Source organism: Dasypus novemcinctus, chromosome 2 (assembly GCF_030445035.2).
Source record: "Dasypus novemcinctus isolate mDasNov1 chromosome 2, mDasNov1.1.hap2, whole genome shotgun sequence".
Taxonomy (NCBI): domain Eukaryota; kingdom Metazoa; phylum Chordata; class Mammalia; order Cingulata; family Dasypodidae; genus Dasypus; species Dasypus novemcinctus.
In genome coordinates this window covers 23,476,110-23,502,589 of record NC_080674.1, presented here as the reverse complement: position 1 = coordinate 23,502,589, position 26,480 = coordinate 23,476,110, and the positions used below count along the sequence as shown (strand labels likewise).

The window sequence follows — 26,480 nt, the reverse complement described above, 5'->3', positions numbered from 1 at the left end:
CAATCTCTAATAAGGACCAAAGTTCTTTTCTTTCCAACCTTGTCATATTACTCTTTATAAATTTCTCCTCTTCTGGGTAGATTGGTTGTACCACTTTTTCAGCTACAAACAAGTCCCTAGAGGATGAAATCTCAGATAGATTTCAGCAAATTTTTTTTTTCAAAAGGACACTTATTTTACCACATTTTCACATTTTACTAAAATGGAATGATTTCAATTTCATTTCCTAAAATTATTTCTCCATTGTCGCCCAGTAAGAGACCATTTTCTAATCAATGTTGGTATAAGTGTGCTGCTTTATATCCTAACTAGGTAAATTCATAATACTGTTAAAATTGTTGCCTCTTCATCAAACATAATGCAATGCTATGATTCAGTTTCATTTCTTGTCATTTTTCTTTATTTCCATGGAGTGAATAATTGATTTTTTGGTTTGCTTACTTTTCTACATACTAAACATTAATTCACTAACAAACTCTCCAAACTTTCTATCATTTTTAAACACTATGTAATTTATGAGTTTTAATTTGTTAATTTCCCTTCTGTTATGGATTGAATTGTGTCTCCCCAAAAGACAAATTCAGATCCTAGTCCCAGTCTTGTGGATATGAACATTTTTGTAAATAGCTATCTTTAAAGATGTTATTAGTTAAAAGGAGGCCAAACTGGATTAGGACAATGCCTTAATCCAATATGACTGGTGTCCTCATAAGCAAAGGAAATTTGGACACAGTAAAACGAGGTAAAGACAAAGAAAGATGGCCATGTGACAAAGATAGAGATTAAGTTATGCCACAAGCCAAGGAACATCATGAGTTGCTGGCCACCCACCAGAAGCCACGGAAGAGGCATGGCACTATTCTCCCCTTCGAGAAAAAAAGTATTTCTTCCTACACTTTGGATTTCTAACTTCCAGAACAGTGAGACATACATTTCCATTGTTTAAGCCAACTGGTCTGTGGTTCTTTATAACAGCAACCCTGGAAAACAATTGGGCTATCTCTCCTGGAATTCTTTCTTCTCTTCATTATGGACTGGCAGCCATCTAGGCTAGCAATATGATCCTGCCCTAATATTTCCCTCTACCATTTTGCTATTCATTCCTTTTGCCTCTCTTCTCTATTAGATCCCTTCTTTCATGAATGTCATGCCTTTTATTTTTCTTTTTAAGAGACTTTTTGAAAAAAAACTTATAGATTTTCAGAAAATTACCAAAATATTATATAGAGTTCCCAAATATTCTTTCCCAATTTCCTCTATTTTTAATGTTTTACACGAATATGGTACAACTGTTAAATTAGTGAACCAATGTTGATACATTATTATAAGCCATGCTATATTCCAATATCTTCAGTTCTTATCAAATGTCCTTTATCTGTTCTAGGATCCCATTCATTACATTAAGTCATCATGTCCCCTGATGCTCCCCATTGTTGTCATAGACCTTCCTTGCTTTTGATGCCCTGACAGATTTGAAGAATACTGGTCAGGTATTTTGTAGATAGTTCCTCCATTGAAATTTGTCATGTTTTCTCATGATTGGTCTGGGGCAATAAGCTTTTTGGGGGAAGATCACAAATGTAAAGTATCATTTGGATAACATCATACCAAGGGTACGTGGTATTAACATGACTTCAACTTGATGTTGTCCTTGGCCTCTTGATTGAAGTATTGTTTCTCAGTCTCCTCTACTATAAAGTTTTCTCCCTCTTATTTTCCTTTTTATATACAAGTTTTGGTGTAGTACGCTCTCTAGTTAACTCATGAGAAAGGATGTATTCTGTGAGATGTTTATAGAAACACAATGCTTCCTTACATGCTTTTCTGTTAGCCTCATCCTTAATTGATAGGTTTTCTGAATATAGGATTGTAATTTGGAAATAATTTTCTCTAACATTTTGAAGAAAACTAAATTATCCATTGTCTTCTATTTTCTGGCATTGTTTTTGTAAGGTCTGTTTCATTCTGATTCTCAGTTCATTATATGTATGGTTTCTCTTAGGACAGTTTCACTAAAAAAATGACAATCTTCTTGACTGCCAATATTCTGGAAGCTAAGTGTGGAAATGTAGCTTGGTGTAAAGACTTTCACACCACTTTATCATTGTGTTTTCAGAAGGAGGAGGTTGGTAAATGCTTGGAAATTTAGATTTCATTCCAAATCTTTTTGAACAATGCAATTAAAAATCACACCATGTGAGGAAAGGTGTATATGAATCTCTCTTCTTCTAGAAAAATTCTGTTCCTTTTCATCACATATTGGTAAGGTGTCCCAAACTAAGTGTTCGCTCATTCTCTTTCTCTCAGTATTTTTTCTTGACAATCGAAGTTAATAGTAACAGAAAATTTCATTTCAGTCGAATTTCAAATAGATGACCTATCTGGCTTCCTAACATATTTTCTGAGGTAGAGAAAGACAGTTTGGACAAGTCAAATAGTACATGTTAAAGATGTCCACAAATTAATTGATCATTACTTTCCTCCATTTCAGTTTCACTCATAAGAAATAACTGGAATTGATTACTGAGATGTGGCCAGAGGCCAGTTCCTAAAACAGAAGTGTCAGACTTAAGGTTGTGATGTACCTGAAAAACACTAAAACTTCCTTTTAATGCAGGTCACTAAGTCCAAGAAAGTTCAGGTAGGGACGTTGCCTACCTCCAAGGTTTTGCAAGAATTACTTTCATTTACTAAAAAAAAAAAAAAATGGGTTTAACAACTTATATCAAAATGCCTACTTTGAAATCTTCAGTTCATTATTCTAGGAATCAAATTCTTAAAGTACCAAATTTGCCTGAAACTCTAAGATGTTTGTTGATAATAATATAGTCAGTATTAGGTGAAGCCAAAAATGTATAAAATCACATTTAAAAAGATACATCTTCCATGTAAGGAGTTATGTGAACACAAATATAAAATTTACTTTTAACATTTTAATACTTTTAAGATTACATAATTATATTGCCATTGATTTCTTTTGTAATATGAGAAACAAGGATACCCTGTATTAATTGAATGGGGATCACTTTTGATTATTCCTTCAAATTAAAGACCATTTATACATAAGCATGAGGAGGGTTGTAACTATTTGTTTCCTTTTTCCTTTTTTTTTTTTTCTTTACTTTGAGAAGCTCCCTTGAAAAACTACTCCATATAATATTAATTTAAAATAAGCCACAAACATAGTCAGCATTAAATAGCTATCCAATATGCAGCTGGTTTTAGAACATTAACCATAATAGAGAACTCTTTAAAAATCATGAATAAATCTATCAACCTAATAAGATGTTCTCCAACAGACCTTTTAAGTGTAATTTATATGAAGTAAACCCCTTTGAAGGAGTTATTCTTAAGAGAAAACACACGCAAAATTAAATAAATAACTATAGAAAGCACGCCCTTCGGCTATTTCTTAGCTTTGAAGACACTCTAAAAGGAAAAATGTTACTGTCAGTGAGCATTTCACATCCTAGTATCCCCTGCCTTGATACATGACCAATTTGTAAAACTGCTTTTTGCTAAAAGGGATGTTTGGCTCCAGAGACTCATCATCGGGTTTGGAAAGTCTTTGGAAAGCCATTTGGCTCTACAAAAATTTAGGACTAATTGCCAAATATAAATTTTGAAACACTATGTCCTGAATTCAAGTATATGGGATAAAACACACCCCCGGCATCCCTTGTAACTAATATGTCTTCCATAACGTTCGCATATATCCATAGGGTTCTAACACCTCTGAATAAGTCTGCTATTCTTGCTTTTATAATAACACCATTGGTGCTGGGGCAAATAATACCTAGGTTGATAGCTTTAAGTAGTCTTTCTTTGTAATTTAGGCTATGTTTCATGCCTGGGGGAGTTATTTCCCTTTCACTTAAGAACCGAGTCCCTTCAACTTTGTTGCGTTATTTTTGTTGTGATATAGTACTTTAAACGCTTCCTGGCTGATAGCTGTGGCCGGAGGCTGGGATCTGCTGTGAACGGCATCATGTACTGAAAATATCTGTTCATCTGTTTGGTAAAGGACTGCAGTGCAGTCTATAGACTATAGAGACTTGGAATGGGTTTTAGGATCATAATGCAATAATGTGAGCTACAAGATACACACACATTCTTTTTGAAGGCTGAAATTTTTTTAAAAATGTGTTTTCATTACTTAGTCATGTATATAACTCCAGAAATAAAAGAAGGTTTTTAATTTTTTCCTCCAAAATTCAAATACTACTTAGCAGACAGAGTTAGGTAGCATAAACCAAACCTGTGACTACACTTAAACCTATACTTAAGATCTGTCTTGTTCCAAAGTCTCTCTTTTATTTATTACTTTTTAAAATTATAACAAGGCTGGGAGTGCTCTTGCATATTATCACATCGAGAAGAACTGAATAGGCCAAAGAGACTGCCAACTCATTTGAGTGACCCTAGGATTGCATCCACATTTCAAGTTAACTGCAAGAAAGCCTGGCCCAGCTGGAAACTAGCTGGCCTCCTTATCTGTACAGTAACTGCTGTGGGTCAGTGGTCCTTTTTAGTGCCTTGCTGGACAGATTTACAAGGATGTTGCTGCAGTTTCTGAAATTTCAGCCACTATCCAATCCTGATAACATAGATTGCACACTTTTTTCTGACTGTCTAGAATTGTATGCCCTTTCCTACTTCTTGGAAGAAGGGGTTGGGGTGATTGGGTCCTGGGAGTGTTGAATCTCCTAACTTCAAAGAATCTATATTGCCCTAACATCATCAATGCCTCTAATGTTTTAGAAGAGCTAAATGATCTGAGTAACTTTAACCTGCCCAATATTGGGATACCTATGTAGGATTTGAGGAAGAATTTAAGAATCAGATCTTAAAGCTCATATTCCTTTTCCTGCTAAGATTACAAATTTCGGTGCTTTCATTTATTTCTGCATTTATTCAATTAGGGGAAGATTAGCACATCATCCAGGGGATGGGCTCTTGAGTCAGACTGCCTAGATTGAAATCTACCTGGCATGCACTGGCTTGTGGACTGTGATCAACTCATTTAACTTCTCTGTTCCTCCGTTTCATCTTTTCATCTTTTAAATGTGTATAATAATAGCACATCCTCCACAGAGCTTTTGTACAGGTATGCATTTGAGAACACCATGCGGCACATGGTAGATTTTCTATAAAAGCTAGCCACCATCTTTTGTTGGATAATTCACTCACATACTCACACTTTTTCTCAGCAAATATGGATTTGGTACCCAGCAAATGCCAGATAATATGGTAGATATCAGGGAGAAGGTGGTGACAAAACAGGTACCCCTTTTCTTCCTACCATTCCAACAGCAACAAAAATAACCAAATGATCACACAAGTATATGTATAATAAAAATTATGATTATTACAATCAGTTAAGCTAAAGGATTTGATGTTGGGAGAAGGGGAGAATAGCAACGGTCAAGAATGCAGAGGTAGCTTATGCAAGCTCCATTAAGTTCATGGATGTCATATTAGGAATTCTGGATTTTAAACTAAGTGCAGTGAGAAGGTTTCATTTTGTTAACAATTTCAAAATGTACTACAAAGTTATAATAATCGGGAGAATGTGGCCATTGCGTTTCTATTATAATTTGATATATGGGTTCCCTAAGAGTATCTTTCTTTGCAAATTTTGCTTTAAACTGTTGGGAAAAGAACAAGATTCATGGGAATAATAAAGCTATGCCAGACCCCCAAAGTCTATGCAACTGAGTAACTAGAGCTCAATCATCATTATAATGAATATATTAGCAAACAGATACTACTAATGTGTAAGTAATCCTGTTTAAAAAAACATTATATTTTAAGAAAAAAAGGAGAATATAACTTGATTGTGAGGGTATGACTAAAGACCAGACTTAAAGAAAGAGAAAGGGAGAAATGTACAAAATGTAGAAAAAGCACAGCATGCTGAGGTAAAATATGTGGCCAAAGAGACACAAGGAAAGACCAGAAGTGGGCCTGAGTAAAAAGGTCATTCCCATGCTGGACCGGTGGCTGCAGTGAACTTCAGAAAATTTTGCTAATATAACTACATAGTTTGCTCATTATATTCACATTTTTCTCTACTCACCAACCACTTATAAGTTAATTCCCTCACCTTACAAACACTCATGGTGTAGCAGAACAGACAGAAGGAGAATTATGTGGTTAAATAAGAATTTGTAAATGACCAAGCTAGGAGATCAAAACACAAAGTCTAGAGACCTTTGACTTCTCAGGAGCAAGGTAGTGAACGAGGCTGGTGGTAGTACTGATGAATATAGCCAATGTCCAACATCAAAAATGTCTATTCTAAAATTAAAAGACACTCATTTTAGAAGGACCTGCAGAGTTGTTGTACTCTAAATCTGAATTTTGATGTCTCACACTCCAAAAAACTAAAAATAAATAAAAAATGGAGGAAAAATATTTCATGGAACAGGAGGGCAGAAATCCAACCTCATACTAGAATATTTGAGGGAAATCAGAGTTCCTGCCATCCATTTTTCCTCTGTGTTTCTCCCCATCCATACTGTATATGCCCATGCTAGGACTGATATATGTATGGGAAGAAACATGGAAAAAAGGGAAAGTTCAAGAAACTAAAACACTTTGAATGTCAATGTTAGAAATGTAAACTTGAAAGCAGATGAGGGGGCGATGCCCATCATGTTGTACAGGTTTATGGTAAATAGATGCACATTTTTTCTATGTTGCCACCAAAAACATGATACAGTCCATGTTAGATATTAGATTTGGAATAATATGAAAAATTTTTATTTTATTAAGTGGAAACCACAGTTTGTGTTTTAAACTCTATTTTTCAAATCAATGCTGTCCAAAGAAAATAATGCAAGCCACAAATAGGAGGCATATATGGAATTTTATGGTTGGCACATTAACAAATACAAAAGGAAAGAAGTGAAATTAATTTGAATAATGTATTTGATTTAATTTAATGTGTCCAAAATATCATGTCAACAAGAAGGCAACATAAAAATTATTGAGGTAGTTTGCATTCTTTTTTTACATTTTAACATATTTCTCTTTTTGTGTGTGTGCGCTATATTTTTTACTATAAGTACAGCACATATTGACCCCAAGTCACCACATTTCAAGTATTAAATAGCCATATATGGCTAGTGGCTACCATATTGGACAACATAGGTCTAAATTAATATTATACAAACCTTATTTTCTCAGAACAAAATATTCAATAAAATATATACTACTTATATTTTTGTCAATGTCTAACATCCATGCATATTTAGTCAGTGAAAATAGTACTATATTCTGTTTTTTTCTCCTTTAGGGAGTGCCTTCATAATACTTTCAGAGCATAACTTTTGGAAACTCCCTACCTCACAACTTATCTCAAGCATGATAAAAATATTTTATGTGAAAATTTGTTAATGCATTATACTTTAAAGTAACCATTCAACTTCATGAATTGTAGCTGAGCAGTTGGCAAAATGTCATGTTTTATAGGCATTTAATGAAGCATATGTTGACTTTTATTTTAGTTCTCTAGTTTTGCAGGCAATATATGTATTTTCTGTCCTCCAATATTCTTGGCCCTTAAATAGCAAATGGCCTCTGGCCTTTGTTCCCCAGTGCCAAATACATCAAAACCACCCTGGCTCGGGCCTTATCTCACCCTGTCCTGTACATAAGATATAGGGATACTCCTATTCCTTTAGCTCTCAATGTGGTACCTATGACAAGCTTTTGCTAACCCACATTGATATTTTGTTGGTCTTTTTCACAGCATTAGCATAATTTGTCTTCAAGTGTTTGTTTGTTTATTGTCTGTCTCACAAATCAGACTTATTTAAGAGAAACAGGGATTGTGATTCTTCTTACATCTTTCCTAGCAAAAGTTCTTGCACATTGTTGGCACTCAAGAAAAATCAGACAATTGAATAAAAAAAAAAATCTTCATTTAAAGACAAACTCAGAGCTCATTTTTACCTAAATGTGAAGTAGAAATTTTCTGTGTATTAGGGATCCAAGGTCTCTCTGAGCATCATGCCCACTATGAAACAATTCCCATATATCCAGGGTTTCTAGTATCTCAAGGTTATAGAACATATATATATATAAACATAAATATAAATATATTTATACCAAAGCTTATAAATCCTAATAACAACTACAATGTTATTAATCATTTACATTTTAGTAAGAATAAATTAATTTTGTTTTTTTCCTACATGGTCTGTTTCTTACTCTTTTCTAAATTCAGGACTTCAGGGAGTGTGTTTTATTTATTTAGTTTTTGGTATTCTTTTTTTCTTATTCTCTAACTCTGTGGTTCTCAGTCATTGGTGATTTTTCCCTCTTAGGGGACATTTAGCAATGTCTGGAGACATTTTTGGTTGTCACAACTGGGGACAAGGGGAGGATGCTACTAACATCTAGTGGATAGAGGCCAGCCATATTGCTAAATATGTTAAAATAAAAAAGACAGGCCCTCAACAACAGGCAATTATCTTGCCCCAAATTTTAATAGTGCTGAGGTTGGAAAATTCTGTTCTAACTTAACAATAGTTCACTTTACACCTAACAATCTGTGCTCTATCTTTTAAACGCTTATTAAATAAAACGTAATTGTTTTCATTCATAATACATCTCTGGCAGAATTATAGCTAATATATTTTCAAGTCTGTAAACAACCAAGATAGTTCATCCAAGTTAGCTGGTTGAAACAATAACTATATACCAATATAATTCTCTTAGATAAAAGTCTTTTCTCTGTTTCTTTAAATATTGGCATATACCTGCCAATATTTAAATATGAGACTTTTGATGAACATCATCATGTGCTTTCATTACTTTAATCTGTTTTTGTAAATCTATTCAATAGGTCCCTTTAGATGGAATATAATGCTGCTGAAGTCCTGTCATCAAAAGGATTAATACCTGCTTTATCATTTCTGCAATAAAAGAAGCCAAGTGGTGGAGGCCACAGACACCTCAAACCTGGATTCCTTAATTCCACATTAAGTGCGGGAAGTTTATATTGCTCTGCTCTAGGAAAGACTTTGCCAATGCTTACAAGGAACTGTTTATCCCTGCTTCTCTGGGTCCTGTTTGATGGAGGTCTCCTAACACCACTTCAGCCACAGTCACCACAGACTTTAGCCACAGAGCCAAGAGAAAATGTTATCCACCTGCCTGGGCAGCAGTCACATTTTCAACGAGTTAAACGTGGCTGGGTATGGAATCAATTTTTTGTGCTGGAAGAATACATGGGCTCCGAACCTCAGTATGTGGGAAAGGTAATGGCGTGTTTCTTTTGACAACCAATTCATAGCGGGGGGAATATGTATTGTGTATTGGGTACGTATGTTTTGCCCAGGAGTTGAACAAACCAGTGACTAGAACACTGGAAATGAAATCCGAGAGACCTAGTTTCTCTTCCTGATCCAATGGCCTGGGTAAGCTTTGGAATATCATTTAACCCCTCTTTGCATTGACTCTGTGATTATTTTAATGAAATTATTATATGTTTTGTTCTTATCATTCACATTCTTTACTAAAGATATGAAGCTAAAGTATTTAAATGTCATTTGAAGTATAATTATTGCTCACAGCCGTTCTGGTATTGTTTAACAACAAGAGATACAGAAAAATGTCCCTAGGCATAAATATTCTAAATTGATATTGGTGACATTGAATGACCAGGATATCTCCCACCACTCCTTAAAAATGTGGGCATACTATTTGGATTGGGTTTCTGACGTATTTGATTTGGGATTTTTATAAATAATTTCTTCATTATATGTTTTGCAAATTCTTTGAAATTATTTTTGATCAAAGTAATAAATGGTGGAACCCAAATATGCACAGATTAATCTCCTTCACCATGTAGAATTTTTGAAACTTACTGTAAGCTTATAGAGATCTACATTTTAAAAATAAAATAGTTAATAGCAACTAATTTGTTAGCACATTTATATTTCACTGCTTATTTTCCTTACACAAACATTTCAACCACCCCACTAAGAAAAACTATCCTCCAGAAAAAGAAATACTTTCAATTTTTATAGTAAAAATTGAAATGATTTTAAAGAAAAGTCAGAGAGAACTCTAAAACCAGAGGGGAGAAAGTATTAAGAAGTTGATATAGAAGATTATGACTCTTGACTGTTAAAGACTCTAGAGTTTTCTGAATGCCTAAGCTAAAGAGAAACATAATGAATCTTATAATTCCGCTGTCAAGACAAAGGAAACATATCCATTTAAGATTTAAATTCTTTGCACTAGACTTTAAAAATTTTCCTTGTAGAAATGTATTTAAAAGCCACTTAGAAATACAACAATGAATCTTTGTTTAAGATGAACATGCAACCAGGTTTGCAGGAAAGGCTCATGTCACCCTAGGCAACTATTCTCTCTCTCTCTCTTTCTCTCTCTCTCTCTCTCTCTCTCTCTCTCTCTTTCTCTCTCTCTCTCTCCCCGCCCCCTTCTATCATCACTATCTCTTCATCTATATCTATATCTATATCATCTATATCTATATTTATATATGAAATTTGAGTCACCCAAAATCAGTCTGTCAGTACCATTCTGGCAGTGCCTTTTCCTTTTGCGCTGCAAAAGTAATGCAGTATTATTATGCAGGAACGATCTGCTTACCATACTGCTTGGTAGGAACCAAGACCTGACCATATGACCCCGAGACAATGCCAGGGCTAGCCCTGGATCTCTATTGGGCATCTGGGCAACCCAAAATTTGAATAGAAAGTAAGAGATTATCCTAAAGGGGAGAAATTGATGTGACGGCCCAAGGAGTTCCAGTCCAGTTCAGAGCAGCCCATCCCAAAGCACTGCTGCCTACAACTAGTAAGAACTGTTTTAGGAAAAGTTGAGAAAGGTTCTCCAAACCATAGGTGTCCCATGAAGCACAGGGAACATGACAAGGTTTCAAGTCCTGTTCTAACATAAACATAAACTCTGTTTATGTGATTCTCAGTTTAAACATGAGGTATAATCATCACTAAAGTCTTTTCTATGGTGAGGTAATCTCATGTAGTTCAGATATAATTCTTTCTTGTGGTTTAGTTTAACATAAGGGTCGAGCTTGGGACAAGAGGAAGGGTAGCAGAGTTCCAAATCTCTATCTCATGATTATCAATTATCTCAACTCTGCTTATGGCAGAAGCTAGATATCACATTAAGGCTTCTAGCAAATAACTGGAGAAAACGTATTCCCTCTTTTTTGGATTGTAGCAGATCCATCGGCTTTTCGCGCCAGAAGTTAAAGTAATAAAGTTAACATATTACTTAAAAATTAATGAAACCAACTTTTATTTTTATCCAAATAAAGTAGCATTTCTCTTGCCTACAGTGGTAAGCACAAAGGATCTATGAATTTGTTTATACAAATTCTTATTTGATACTCTGGCATTATATCTTTGTAATTACTATGACAGAAAGACATTCACCCAATTCATTTGAATGATAAACTAGTATTTATAAATATCTTTAAAAAGAAATAGGTCCAAGAAGGATTGTGGGAAAATGTTGGAGTAGGAAGCTACAGGAATACGTCTCTCCACCATAACATGTATTAAACAGACAGGAACTGTTTGAAATAAATATTTTGAAGCTCTGAAGTCCAGTAGAACATTGTACAGCATCCAGAGACATGTGAAAGGAAGAGCATGGAAAATTATGGTAAATACCCTAAATTTCCCTTGCCAAGCTGCAGTTACCATTGCTCACCCCCACTCTTATAACAGGCAGCAATGTCTGGCACCTGATGTAGCTTGTGGGTGCCAGAAAGTTACATAAAAATCCATTCCCCAAGATTCAAAGTGGACATGGGCTTGTTGCTGATCACACTGGGGGCCTGGCTCTGGGTGTGGTCACTGCTCCTTTCTGCCACAGACAAAGGCAGTGGAAGAGATATAAAGTTGGTGCACTTCCTCAGAGCTGTGGAGAACAGTTGAAGAGTTGCATTTGATGGGCAGGTCAAGGCATGTGGAAGAAGCTCCTGGTGCCCATCCTGACCCCTCCTTCATCTTCTCTCCAAGGCAGTTTACAGGAACCCTGTGCTCTCTCTGTGGTTCCCTGACCTTATGGCTGTGAAATACTGACTTGGGAAACTTCTCTCCAGGGTGCTCCGCCTCCCCAAATTTGCTCTTCAGGCAAAAGAAGCCTGAGACAAGTATAGTAGTATAAGAAACAATTGAGGTAGAAGGGCTGAACAAAGGTTTACCTGCATTAAGTATGGTAGCAGAATACCCAGGAGAGGGAGAAGGGCTCTCTCTTGGGAAGTAAAGAGGGCATTTAAATGCCTCTATACAGGGAAACTCCTAAAGGCCCTAGCAAGCAAAATCCCAGGACAAGACAAAACCCCAAATTGCATGGAGGCCCATATACACTACAACAAAAGATTACGAGACAAACAAAGAACCAGGAAATGATGGCCCATCCAAAGGAAGAGTATAAAAATTCAGAAAAACAACAATGAAGAAGCAAATACTGAAAGATTTGCCAGGCAAAATTGACTGTTCTACATGAATAGTGGGAGACTTTAATACACCACTTTCAATAATGGTTAGAACATGTAAATAGAAGATCAATAAGGAAATACAAGATTTGAATGATATGATAAACCAATAAGATCTCACATGCATATATAGAATGCATCACCCCACAACAATAGAATACACATTATTTTCAAATGCACATAGATTATCCTCTGGGATAGACTATATAATAGGTCACAAGACAAGTCTCAATAAATGCAGTAATACGGAACTCATACAATCTGTCTTCTCTGACCACAATGGAATGATGCTAGAAATAAATAACAAAGGGAGAAATGGAAAATTCACAAAGAAGAGGATATTAAACAATGTACTCCTAAATAAACAATGGTATAAAGAGGAAATCACAATGGAAATTAGGAAATCTCTTGAGGTCAGAGATAATGAAAAAAGAACAAACAAAAACTTGTGGGATAAGGTATCCTCAACATGATTAAGGGAATATGTGAAAAACCAACAGATAATATCATATTAATCAAAGATAAGGAATAAGAAAAGGATGTTCAGTCACCACTGTTATTTAACATTGTACTGGAGGTTCTAGCTAGAGAATTAGGCAAAAAAATAGAAACAAAAGGAATCCCATTTGGAAAGGAAGAAGTAAAACTTTATTTGCACATGACAAGATCCTATATTCAGAAAATCCTGAAAAATCTTCTATAGCTAATTCATGAATTCAACAAAGTCACAAGATACAAGGCCAACACCCCCAAAACCAGTAATATTTTTATATACTAGTAATGAATTATCAGAAGAAGAAATCAAGAACAAAAATCCGTTCACAATAGCAAATAAAAGAGTCAAATATCTACTAATAAATCTAACAAAAGATTAGATTAAATGGAAGTTTCATAGATTGAAAGATTAATTATTGTTAAGATGCCAAGTCTACACAAGTGTTTTACAGATTCAATTCCAACAAACTTCTTTGCAGAACTGGAAGGGCCAAGCATCAAATTTATATGCAAGAGTAAGTGGCCCTGAATAGTTGAAGCCATCTTTAAAGGAAATATGTATTTGGAGGAGTCACACATCAAGATCTTAAAATTTATTACAAAACTATAGATAACAAAACAGAATGGCACAAGGGAAGACATATAGACCATTAGAATTGAACTGGGTGCTTAGAAATCAACCCTCACATTATGGCCAACTAATTTTTGGCAAGGGGGCAAAGACCACTCGTGTGTGGAAAAATGTCTTCAACAAATGATGCTGGAAAAAACTGTGTTAAAAGTTCTTGCTAGAGCATGTAGGAAAGAAAAATAAATAAAAGACATTGAATTTTTTGGTCTAAAACATATTTTACTTAAAAAATGAGGCATCTCTGAGTCTGTCAATATGATTGGATATCACATATGAATAAACCTAACTTAAAACATGAAGCATGATTGACTTAAAATTAGAAAGTTTTGGAACTGTTTTTACAAGAAATGGATATTAATATTTAGGATGTCAGTGGCTTTCTACTGAGGTTGAGTTCCAGTAAATGAAAGATCTTATGGATCAGTTAAGCAATGACTACAAAATAGACTTAAAAGCATAGTTTGGGGGAAGTAGAAGAAAGTCAAATTGGAAGTTGAGGGGCAGGTGCACAGAGAAGTCGAAGGGGAAAGAGAGGAATTAAGAGGAGAGGAGGTAGTGCATAGCAAAACTGGTAAGATGGGAAGAGGTTGGAATGAGGGGAGGTGAGACCTTTACAAAGTATGTCTGAGAGTCAAAGTTGAGATTGTCTGTATTGCTGTGATGTAAGCCTGCCACTACCTCCATGTCCTGTAGACCTTCAGCTGGACTAGCCTATTTTGAGCAAACTGATCATTAAAATATAAGTTCCTCTGGAATTCTCAGAAATTTGGGGGAACGCATTAGACCTTGAAGAGTATATGGGATGGATGTTTGAGCAATCCTATCCAGAGTTTAAAGAACAGTAAGACCCCAGCAGATATCTGGTTACAAAAGACAGATATTTGAAATTTATGTACATAAAAACACATCTTTCTTCCTTACTTCATGACTTTGAAATTAATGTATTTTAAAATAAGAAGATGGAGATAAAGATAAAAATCATATACAAACATGTAAAAGAATGAAGTTGGACCCTACTTCATAACAAATATAGAAAATCAATAGTAAATGTATCAAAAAACTAAATATTAGAAGCAGAATAAAACTTTTAGAAGAAAATGTCAGGAAGCATCTTCAGAACGTTTTGTTAGGCAACAGTTTCTTAGACTTTATTCCCAAAGCACAAGGAACTTATGATATAGATAGGTAGGTAGGTAGATAGATAGATAGATAGATAGATAGATAGATAGATAGATAGATAGATAGATAGATGAACGGGATGTCATGAAAATTATAAACTTTCAAACTTCAAAGGACTCTATTAAGAAAGTAAAATTACAACCTACGCAATGGAAGGCTATATTTGGAAACCACATATTTAATAAAGGTTTAAAATCCAGAATACATAAAGAAATACTTCAACTCAACAACAAAAAAAACAATCATACAACCCAATTAAAAATGGGCAAAAGACTTACAAAGATATTTCTCCAAAAAAGATGTGCAATTGGCCAAAAGCACATGAAAAGTTGATCCAAATAATTATCTGTTAGGGTAATGTAAACCAAAATCATATGGGATATATTTACCAACTACTAGAATGACTACTTTAAAAAAAAAAAAAGGAAATGTAGGGGAGGATGTCGAAAAATAGTACACTCATTTTTTTCTCGTGCGAATGTAAAATGTTATAGCTGTTTAGAAGAGAGATTAGCAGTTCCTCTGTAAGATAACTATAGAATTACCATACAACTTGGCAAATCCACTTCTGGGTATATTCCCAAAAGAATTAAAAGCAGGGAATCAAACAGATGTTTGGCCACCAATGTTCAGTGGCAGAATTCATAGTTGCCAAAGCATGGAAGCAATCCTAGTGTCCATTAACCAAAGAATGGATAAATAAAGTGCGGTATGTACACACTCAATGCAATATTATTTAGCTCTAAAAGGAATGAGGTTCTGATACATGCAACAAGATAGATGAAACTTGAAGACATCATGTTGAGTTAATTAAGTCAGACACAAAAAGACAAATATTTCATGCTCCCATAATTAGTATGAAATAATTAGTATTAACAAACTCATAGAGTCAGAATCTAGAATATAGGTTATCAGAGAACTGCAGGATGGGAGTAAGGAATAGGGAGTTAGGACTTAAAAGGTAGAGTTTCTGTTTGTAAAGGAGGAAAAGTTTTGGTAATGGACAGTGTGACAGTTATATAACACTGTATGCCTAATTAACAGCATGGATTATATATTTGAATGTGGTTAAAAGGGAGGGGTATTTTATATTGTAAATATATATTACTAGAATAAAAATTAAGAAACAAATCTGTAAAACTGTGCAATGGATTGACCTTAAAGTTATATAAGTAGACTATAGTTAATAGTCTACCTATATAATTGAACTTTCATCTATTGTAAAAAATATTTGACAGCAAACCAAGGTGTAAAAAATAATGTGGCATATAGGAATCCTCTATTTTATGCATAATACATCTAACAAAAAAATTCCCTTAAAAAATAGGTCTAAGATCTAATCTATTATTATATTTAATTGCAGTATTTTAAAGGTCCACAATCGTAATGTATAATGAAAACCAGTGGTTCCAGGCAATGTGTATGTCTAACACAAATGAAACAATTGCCAAGGTTTCTTTATACTTGGAAATTAAATATAGTTTAATTAACTCTTTCTTGATATTTTTAGATTTGGTAATTATAATAAAACATAGGGACCAAGTCATACTGTTATATATAATATATAATATATTTATACTCCTGTTTTTTCTAGAAATGCTTTGAGGTGGTTCAAAGAAAATAAGCTAGTATAAATAACTAAGAACTAAAGAACAAAGGCAAATGGAAAAATACTAACTGTAGTTGTCAGCAGAGCTGCTGTAATTGAGCTTCAAATTTGGCTTTCTGTTTCTTGGCAACAAGAACATCTACAAAAAAAACACATTAATTTGCATAGTTCCCATTACTGGAAATTCCACTTATTTAGAGAAAAATCAATTTTCCTACCTTGCAATCTGAAAGGATTTCCTCATGTAAAATTTTATGTAGAGGTCCTGAGTGGCAGAGTGTACACTAGCTTCAGCAATCTTTTTCTTTAAAAGAGCAAATCTCAATGTTGACATCATTTCGAGAGTAGACAAACTGTGTATTGCTTATAAAGTAATTTTACTTTGTATACAAAGAGATCATAAAAGCACTCTGATGAAAAGTCAATAATTTCCTCAATATAGAATTTTTGGATTTACCACAAGACCTGGAAAAAATCGTAACAAATTTTACCACTTCAAAGTAAGATAGACATTAATTTCATGTGAAAATATTTTCAATTTGAATGTTATCAGTTGTTCAAAATGACCACAGAATAAAACTACCTTATTGCAGGCACACATACATACACATACACGCACACACAGTGACTTGGATTTCTACACCAACATACATGTTAAACTAGGTTATTTTATAACTTCCAAGCTTTGTATCCAAAATACTGTCCAGATTGTCCTCAAAGAATAATTTTGTAAATTGAACTGCCATCAATACTCTTTCAAAAGTACATAATGGAGACCCTTTTATGGATTGTGAAGACACAGGAAGGTCTACAATAGTCTGTGATAAAGAGAAAGGGAATTCAAGAAAGGCTTCCCAAATGAGGAATTATTGAGCTGAGGCTTGAAGGATGATTCAATTTCTCCAAAAGAGGTGGTAGAGAGAAAAAGTTGTTATAAACACTAAAGCTTGAATGTTCAAGATGAGCATAGGTAGTGACTGTTAAATGTAGATGAAGAGAGTGAATCTGTCTATGGAGAATAGGTAAATATAGAAAGAGCAGGAATATTTGCTCTTAAAGGTGCCAAGATCCACAAAAGTGTCTTGCCAGGGGATTAAAATGGACAGAAATACACTTTTAGAATGATCAATCTAACAGCCATTTAGAAGATAGATTGGAGGCAGCGAGATAGGCATGGGGATAGGAGCATATTTAGAAATTTCCAAAAGGCTCATCCATGAAGTAATGTAGGAAATGGTATATTAGAGTTGAAGACTGTAAAGGAAGAGAAATAATAAAAAGCTCTAAGACCCATTGGTCATGGATCCATAAAGAATGAGAGGCACTCTTGAGGTTATATTTGTGGTAGTTAGTGGATAATTGTATACAGAGGGTAAAAGAAAAGAAGTAAAAAATGACACCAGGATTTCCTATTTCTGTTCTGCTATGCTCCTATACAGGTTTGGGACAAAAGTAAGAAATAAGATTATCAATGCTAGATATGATATATCTATAATGGCTTAAAGGTACATTAATCTAGAGTTCAGAAAAGGAGCGCATAGTAGATAGAAATAGACTATGCCAGATACAGGAAGCTAAAATCACATAAGTCTGTAATGCCACCAGAAAAATTATTGAAAAAGGTAATAAGCTTTGATATCTCAGTGCAAAGCAGATGAAGAAGGATTAGCTAGATAGATCTAATTAGTCAGAGGACAAAGATAAACATTATATTGTGCTATGGAAGGGAAACAAAGAGTAGGAGTCAAGAGGAAGGACTAATAAATAGTGTTGAACCTCAAGGTCAGAATAAATAACCACTGAAAATTCTCCATTGGTCTTGGCGACTAATGAGCCAGAAGGTGACCATTGTCAAGATGGTTTTTATGGTACTTTAGGGTAGGAGAGTATGGCGAACTGAATCGTGTCTCCCACAAAAATTTTTTTCAAGTCCTAACCACCTGTACATGGGAACCCATATGTAAATAGGATCTTTGACTGTGTTATTAATAAAGGTAGAGCCAAACTGACTCACTAACTCACGAACTAGGGCACTAACTCAATATGGATGAAATCTTTGTAAGCAAGGGACAGGGACAGGGAGAGAAGTAGAACCAGAGGGGAAACAGAGAGACAGATCACATGTGATGAAATAGCATCAGAAAGCCATCACCCAAATGCGACAGACTCCAGAAGAAACCATGGCAAAACCTTGAGTTTAGACACCTAGCTGTGAAACAATAAAATCCTGGTTGTTTAAGCTGCGGGGTCTGTGGTATTTGTAATATCAGCCCTGACAAACTAAGGCAGAGTGGAAAATATAAATATTAGATTTGAAGGATCGATCTAATAGTGAATGTATACTTCTTTCTCTAACACTCAAAGAAAGGAGAAAGGGATGTGTCCATTCATTTTCAAATTGAAAATGTAAGAGATTTAGAGTAAACTATTGATATGTCTGGTTCGATCTGATAGGCAAAATATATCCAGCCAAATGCTGATAAAGGACTAGGAGGTTGGGTCGTTGTTAGAAGAAGGAAGCATGAATTTACTTATAGAATTTAAGGAAAATCAATTTTTAAGGTATGTTTTAGATGGAAAAACCAAAAAGCAATTTGTGATTTTCTTCAACAATAAGAAACCCAAGGAAATGAAAGTGAAAAGTAATTGATTAGTTCACAAAATAGCTACAATTGCATTGCAGAAATAATTGATGTATTTGAAAGTTTATTTAAATTAAAAATTAATATTAGGATGACATTTTGACCCACATATATAGCCTTTGGAATAAAAAAAATAATATCACAAAATTATACTAAAATGCGAAAGAGAATTTTCATAGCTCTTGTTTATTATTTTTAGTTCTTGAGCAGTGTAGCTTTTTAAGAAGACAATACTAAGTCCATAATGTACTTTTCATTGGGCAATTTGCTCCTGAAGTTTGAGTATTCAATATCAGAGTGATTCCTGTTCTTAGATATTCAGTGCTCAGGATAGCAACTCAATCTTCAGAGTAGTCTGCCCCAAGTTCTGTCATGTGTTATACTCCTGCCACTCAGGCATCGTAGACTCCTTCCCAGTTGATAAAAATGGGGAAATTCACATGCAGAGGAAAGGAAGCCTTGGCATTGCTTTGTCACTTAAAACCTTATGTATCTTCTTGACTCCTTCCTCACTTAGGTAACTGAGACCTTTACTGTATATTCAAAAGCCCTAAATCATGGTCTTTTTTCTAATCCACTCTCCTGCCAGAAAGTGTGCCCTTGCTGCTATTCAAAGCCCAAATTTTAGCTACATGGTGTTTTTTTGTAGCAAAGCACCAGAAGGGATGATAGCAGCTCTTTTTAAAAGTTGTTTTAGGCTAACCTGGTGGATTTTAAACATACCCTGAAAAATAAATGTTAAACATATGAGACTATATTTAAAATAACCATCTTTGAATATGATTAGATTTTAGTACATTTTAAAGGAATATTACTTACTATGGAATTTGAACAAATAAGTGATATAATACACTAACACCCTTGTTAAATAATTTATGTCCTTTAAAGGTTAGTTCTTCTTTCCCCTTTTTATTTATTTCCTGCTTCTAGCATGACAATTTATTTCCTGCTTCTAGCATGATAGATGAAAGTTTGATGTATTTTCTTTGATTGAATTGGCAGGGCCTTGAATGATATACCACTATCTTTTAATCAATATATGAATCATCAAAACCAGCATGTCACAATTAACATGGAAAAGCATTAAGATTTGAGCACTGTGGGGTTTTTAAAATTTGCTTTCTCTCTTCTTCCTTTTTTCTCCTTCCTTTCCTTCTCCTTTTCCTCTGCCTTCTTCCATCTTATCTCTAACATATTTTCAATCTTTCTTATCTTTCAAGCATTTCTCTGTGATATTTATGGTTATCTGAATGACTATACTTAAAAAATTACAATAAAAAAATCAATAGGTTTTGATTCTATCTCCAGGTCTTATAGTAATTAGCCACATGAAAGCACTTAGGCGCATTTGTTCCAATCTATATGACTAATTATATAATGAGATATCACATACTCAGATTTAATTGTCACCAAAAATATCCTAAGTGTATTTAAAATGCATATTACAGTTGATGTGGGAGTCTGGTGTGTGTGTGTGTGTGTGTTTGAGTGTGTTTCAGAAATCTCTATAAAATATTAGCTGGATATTTTGGAAAACAGTGCTCTCTGTGGACTTAAACTGTTGAAGTTCTACAACTTACATATTATACCAGGTGATAAGTGATTGACCCTAGTGGAATGGCCCTGGGAATGGCTGCCTATATGAAAAGGCAACATAGATAAATAGAAAGTTCAAGAGTGAGCTGAATTATAAGACGATTACAGTTCCATATATAGAAAGATAACATAGATGAAAAGAAAGTTCAAGAGTGAGTTGAAGCATAAAAAGATTTCAACTCTAATGCTTTCATGTTCTAACAACATAGCATTCATGAACATATGCCACAATTTTACCATTCAAACCGACATTTGAAATATAATGGGTTCTTTTGGTACAATGTAAACATAGCATGCATATGTGAGAAACATTCCTCTTTCCTAATCTGAAAAAAGTAAAATCACTGTTATTGAAGGTACTATCTACGTAAGTTTGATTGTTGCTGAGGCAAAACGTAATTCATTGCCACTGACATTTAATCGATATAAGTAGTATATGAAATTACTATTATGAAAGCATAGTTTTTATACTTTGTGGAATTCCCATACAGATTTCTTATGGGGATTTCCTATATAACATATACAAATGTAAACAACTTAGAAAAGACTATAATCATTCCAAAAAACTGCTATTGCTTCTAATTGCTCCTGTTGTTTTATGTCAATTGTCAAGAACTGTGAAGTCTGTCTTCCACAGTTTCATGAATGCTGGAAGAAAGTATGAGACTCCTGGTTCAGAACAGAGACTCGATTACTCACAGAGCAGCAAGAAACATGAGCTTCAGCCTAACTAAGTCATTTCTCAAAGTCTCCAGTACCTTAGAGGTGAAGCAGATATGCCCAGATGAATGTCTGCACATGCATAGGGTGGTGTTATAGGACAGGAATCTTGAGTTTGTAGAACCCCAATATTTGTATAATAGTGACCATGTCTACCCTTGCTTGGAAGGGATACATTATCTAAATTTGATTATATATAAGCATGCCTGCTCTTTGTTTATTTTATTACTTAGTCCTACTGAATTTTGAGATAAGCAGGAAGACACTGTTTCAGTTTTTCAAGGTTGTTTGTTATACAAACCTCCTTGAAAATATATTCTTGAAAAAAGGAAAAAGGAAATTACATGCAGAAGCAAAAAAAAAAAAAAAAAGACCCATGGAGAACTGTCTCTCAACAAAATATTGTGATAACTTACCAAAGCAATATCACATACTGTAAAGAATTAGTAAAACTAGAAACAATTCAAACACCTTCTTCTGACAATTAACAAAATTGCTTAATCAACAAACAAGGTCCCTTCCATTTTTTTCTTCTTCTCCATTTTCTTAAAATAAAGTTACAAAAACCCAGACACTCCAAGAGTTTATAATCTCTATCCTGACTCTTGGATTCAGAATTATAAATATCAAGGAGGGGTGGGAATAAATACATGAGGAAATGTCTCAAATCTTCACCTGCCCTTCAGTGATGTTCATTTTCACAAATTAACAATCTTCTCCATAAGCAAAAATTTACAGTAATAATTACCTATTCTGCTTATCTAAATTATTCAAGTAAACTTATCTTTCAACTACCGATATGGATCATTGTTGTTTGGAATATTGCCTCTCCAAAGTTGTGGAGACTCATTCCTTGATTTAAAATATAAGAATTATTCTTTACATCATAAACACTGCTTTAAGATAATAAATGAGTGGAAAGTTTATGTAAAATCAAATTCCTGTTTATTTTATTACTTAGTCCTACTGAATTTTGAGATAAGCTGGGGGTGTCTTGGAAAAAATATATAGTATTTTATATAATTTTTAGCCATCTATCTTAAGAATATGAGTTTGTAAATTAAAATGTATTCAAAGGGATGAAGATTGAAATAATGCAAATATAGTTTCCCATCATGTATTAAAAGTTATAAATGAATTCTCAATTTAGAAGACTCGTAAATTGTAACATGAATTGGTAGCATTGGAAAGATGGATTTACAATTGGCTCAATGTATATCATGTCAGCTACTTTTGTAAATAAGTTTCAAATAGGAACTTTTGAAGCCAAGTCTGAAGAACCAGTATTCTAACTTTAAAACAACCAAACAAAATAAAATGAACCACCAGAAAATCTGTACTTTGAAAATAAAGCCATGTACAGGTCTCAAATAAATAATAAGAAGTAGTTGAAAAATCAACCCTCAGAGGAATTTTCCCCTTTAATTCAAACATTTTGAGAATCAAATAGGAAAATATTGAAACATACTTTAAATATTTAAACATATCTTATCCACTACATGAATAAGAGCAGTGATTCCTAAAAATTCCTCCTTTGCTTCATAGCTGTATACAAATTAGAATAATATTTTCCTGTGCTTAAAGCAGCATCCATGTAGTGCCAAATATGAAGTTTGTAGAAACTAGAGATAGCTTAATTTTTATCAAATGATTGCTTTATTGTCTTATTTAGAGGATTGGAGTTTTCCAACTCATGTTAAAAGCTTTAAAACTATAGTTGAAAGTAAAAGTTAGGCAAAAGATATGGAATTAAGCAATATCTTGAGAGAAAAAAAAATCCATTATATTTGTTGTGCTTTTCTTTATTTTTTCAGATTAGAAAAGTTATTTAGACACTGAGAGATGTGGAAAATTCAGGGAAAATATAGAAAATATTCTAAGATATTAAAAAAAAAAGAGTGAATATATGTGTTTGTATATCTTAGTGAGAGAGATTCCAGTAGAGAGAATCATTAACGACTTGCAAAAGTTTCTAAATGTATTTTCCCATGTCAGGGAATTACAACAAGGGACAATCCTATTGTGTATCTTTGAAGATTCCTTGATTCACTGGAGGACATACAGCTGCCATAATACATTCGACCAATCCAGGGCCCTGAAAGAATGGAATGTCACATTTGATCAATACATAACCTTGTTTAATGCGTGTTTCTGCTTAAAGACACCTTACACTGTTCACTCCTTCCTTGAATTGTATGCAGCGATTCCCTAGGGAACAGCCTTTTACGACCTATTTTTTTCACCAGCCCTTTAGGGAACCATTCACCATGAAACATACACTGCGCAAAGCTCCCTTGTTACAGTATGAGTTGAAACAAGAAGGCTGGTCGTCTCGTTTGACCTCAGCTGGGAACACACAGTTGTAGACTTCAATTTTTTCCTGCTCTGAACACGTCTCAGGAATGTTCACAAAAGCACCCTGAATACTGAGTTGCGGTTACAAATAAATTTAGCACGTGGGCAAACTGGCGAATAAGGAATCCCCGGAAAATGAGAGTCTACTGTACCTTATTGTCATTGATCGTGAAGCCGGGGGTTCCATCCTGATGGTGAGGGGACAGGAGTAGTGGAAATGAGGGGAGGAAGGAAAAAAGCGTTAAAGAATTCATTTACACCTGGAGAACTCTGTAGCCTCAGCTCCCTCCGCAGGTTCCATCCTGTTTTTTCTTCCTGAAATAAAGAGGGCTTCTGATACTGAATTCCATCAAAGAACCCAATTACACTATTGTTCCTACCAATTACAAGTATTTTAGCATCCTTGCAAAATACTTTTCTATTTAATGACTGCACCTGCTGATACTGTCTTTATTCCAAGGCCATGATGCTCTAGCTAAGTATTTTAGGCAATGAAAGAAAACTTAACTTGAGTTTATATGGCTATGAGTCTCCAAAAAGAGCCGGGAGGTTATCAGAGGGGTAGCCTTTATGCACACCTCAGCAGAGTCCCAGAGATAGATAAAGTAGATACAACCCCAGGTATTTGTTCTTCTGAGGGCTACAGAGACCCACAGGTTCTATGGTCATGGCAGATGGAGTTCAGTGCCACCATGTCAATTGGTCCTATTTTGGAGTTTGTGTTTCTGTGTGATGGAGCTGGACTCAGATGTGATCTTTGTCCACAAGCCTCTCCTGTTACTTTTACCGGATCTCTAGTTGGCCCTGGGGTTTAGTATATACCCAGGGGACCTGAATCTCTGGACTGACCATGTAATAGCCAGGCCTTAAGCCTCAACAGACTTGCTGCTCCTATACTCTGGTTTATTGGACTTACCCCACTCAGCTAACATGGAGGTGAAGAAGGTCAACCACCACACCAGAGAGCCAAGAGTGCCTACAACTAAAAGCAGGAGAATTGCATCCAGCATCCATGTGGAATCTAAGCCCTCTCTTGATATAGATGTGGAGTGGACACAACCATTTTAAGGTCCTCAGGATGGAGGAATAGAGTATGGATTAGAATGGACTTACTGATATTCTATTCATTAACTATTGTGATTAGTAATTGAAGAAAATGTGGCATTGGTGTGGGGAAAGTGGCCATGATGGCTGCTGGGAGTAGGGAGTGAGAGGAAGAGAAGTGATGTGGGGGCATTTTTGGGCGTTGGAGTTGTCCTGGGTGGTGCTGCAGGAACAGTTACCGGACATTGTATGTCCTCCCATGGCCCACTGGGTGGACTGGGGGAGACTGTGGGCTATGGTGTGGACCACTGACCATGAGGTGCAGCTGTGCTCAGAGATGTATTCACTAAGTGAAATGAATGTCTCATGATGATGGAGTAGGTTGTTGTTATGGGGGGAGAAGTGGGGTGAGGGTGGTATATGGGGACCTCATACAAAAGAAAGAAAACTTAATTTCACATTAGCCTTTCAAATATACATTTAGATCTTAGGTTGACAAACTATAGCCTTCAGACAAAATCCAGCCTGACACTTGCTTTTGTAAAGAAAGATTTGTTGGAAAGCAACCATACACATTCTTTTAAATGTCATCTATGTCTGCTTGTACACTGCAATGGCAGAATTAAGAAGCTGCTACAGAACCCTATGGCTCATAATACCTAAAATATTTAGTGTCTGACCCTTTATAGAAATAGTTTGCTGCCACTTGTTTAGTTAATTGTATTCCACACAATGATGATACTGTACTACTAAGGTCTTTCATCCATGAATGCTCAGAACTGCTCCCTCAGTTTTCTCTGTCTCTGTCTCTGTCTCTGTCTCTCTCTGTCTCTCTGTCTCTCTCTCTTTCTGGAAGGTTCAGGGTTCTCTGGGGCAAGGTCTGGTTGTCAGATACGTGTCTCCTGGGAGAAAACCATCAGGGTACAGTGAAAGAAGACTGGACTCTTGTGGCTTGAACAACCTTACCATCCCAGGCTCCTCATCTGGGAAGTGGGGGTTATGTAGAAAGAAAAAATATAGTTATTGTGAGGGTTACATAATCCACATGTGGACTAATATATGTAGACTCTCAGCCAAGTGTTGTTAATGTTACTATACTATCCTCACCCCACAATTTCTGATCCAGTGTACAAATTATAATATTCCCAGGGTGATGTGAGATTTTGGTTTCACAGAAAGGTGTCTGAAATTAATGAAAATATATGTTTCATTCTTTGGGACAAGGGAATCATGTAGGAAATTCTGACATGTTTTATCAAGCAAGGCATCATTTTCATTTCCACTGTGATCTTAGTTCCCAAGAACCTCCCTATCCCACAAAGCATTTCAATGTTCTGGACTAGTGTTCAGTCAATGGTTGACTGGAACAACCATAAAATTTTATCTTGAACTCATAGTTATAATAAATGGGAAACAATTCATTAGAAATCTATTATGCTCACTTTGTAGAAAATGCAGTGATTTCTATCATAGAGCATGCCAAAGTAAATTCTTTATGGTTTACCAACGTATTTGGAAAATTAGGTCAAAAGCTAATATATTCATGTGAACAAAACAAATGAAATCAAGACTGTGGTGATTTTTAACACAGGAGAGTTTGAATAAATGTTAATATAAATAATGGAGCAAACTTTTTAAAAATTTATTTATTTGACCCTGTTTGCTTTTCCTTAGTTGGTTTAAACATTTATTTCTTTGTAT

The 26,480-nt window shown here is 34.8% G+C and overlaps 1 protein-coding gene across 2 annotated transcripts in view; it reads left to right on the top strand.

Annotated features, from left to right (window-relative positions):
- Window positions 1-26,480, top strand: part of CDH12 (cadherin 12) — a 1,117,721-nt gene that overhangs the window by 761,281 nt on the left and 329,960 nt on the right. For both annotated transcript variants that reach the window (XM_058307302.2, XM_058307298.1), the window contains one exon: window positions 8,855-9,269. In XM_058307302.2, the coding sequence (XP_058163285.1) occupies window positions 9,039-9,269 (231 nt within the window). In that variant the 5' untranslated portion in view covers window positions 8,855-9,038. The remainder of the gene's footprint in view (window positions 1-8,854; window positions 9,270-26,480) is intronic.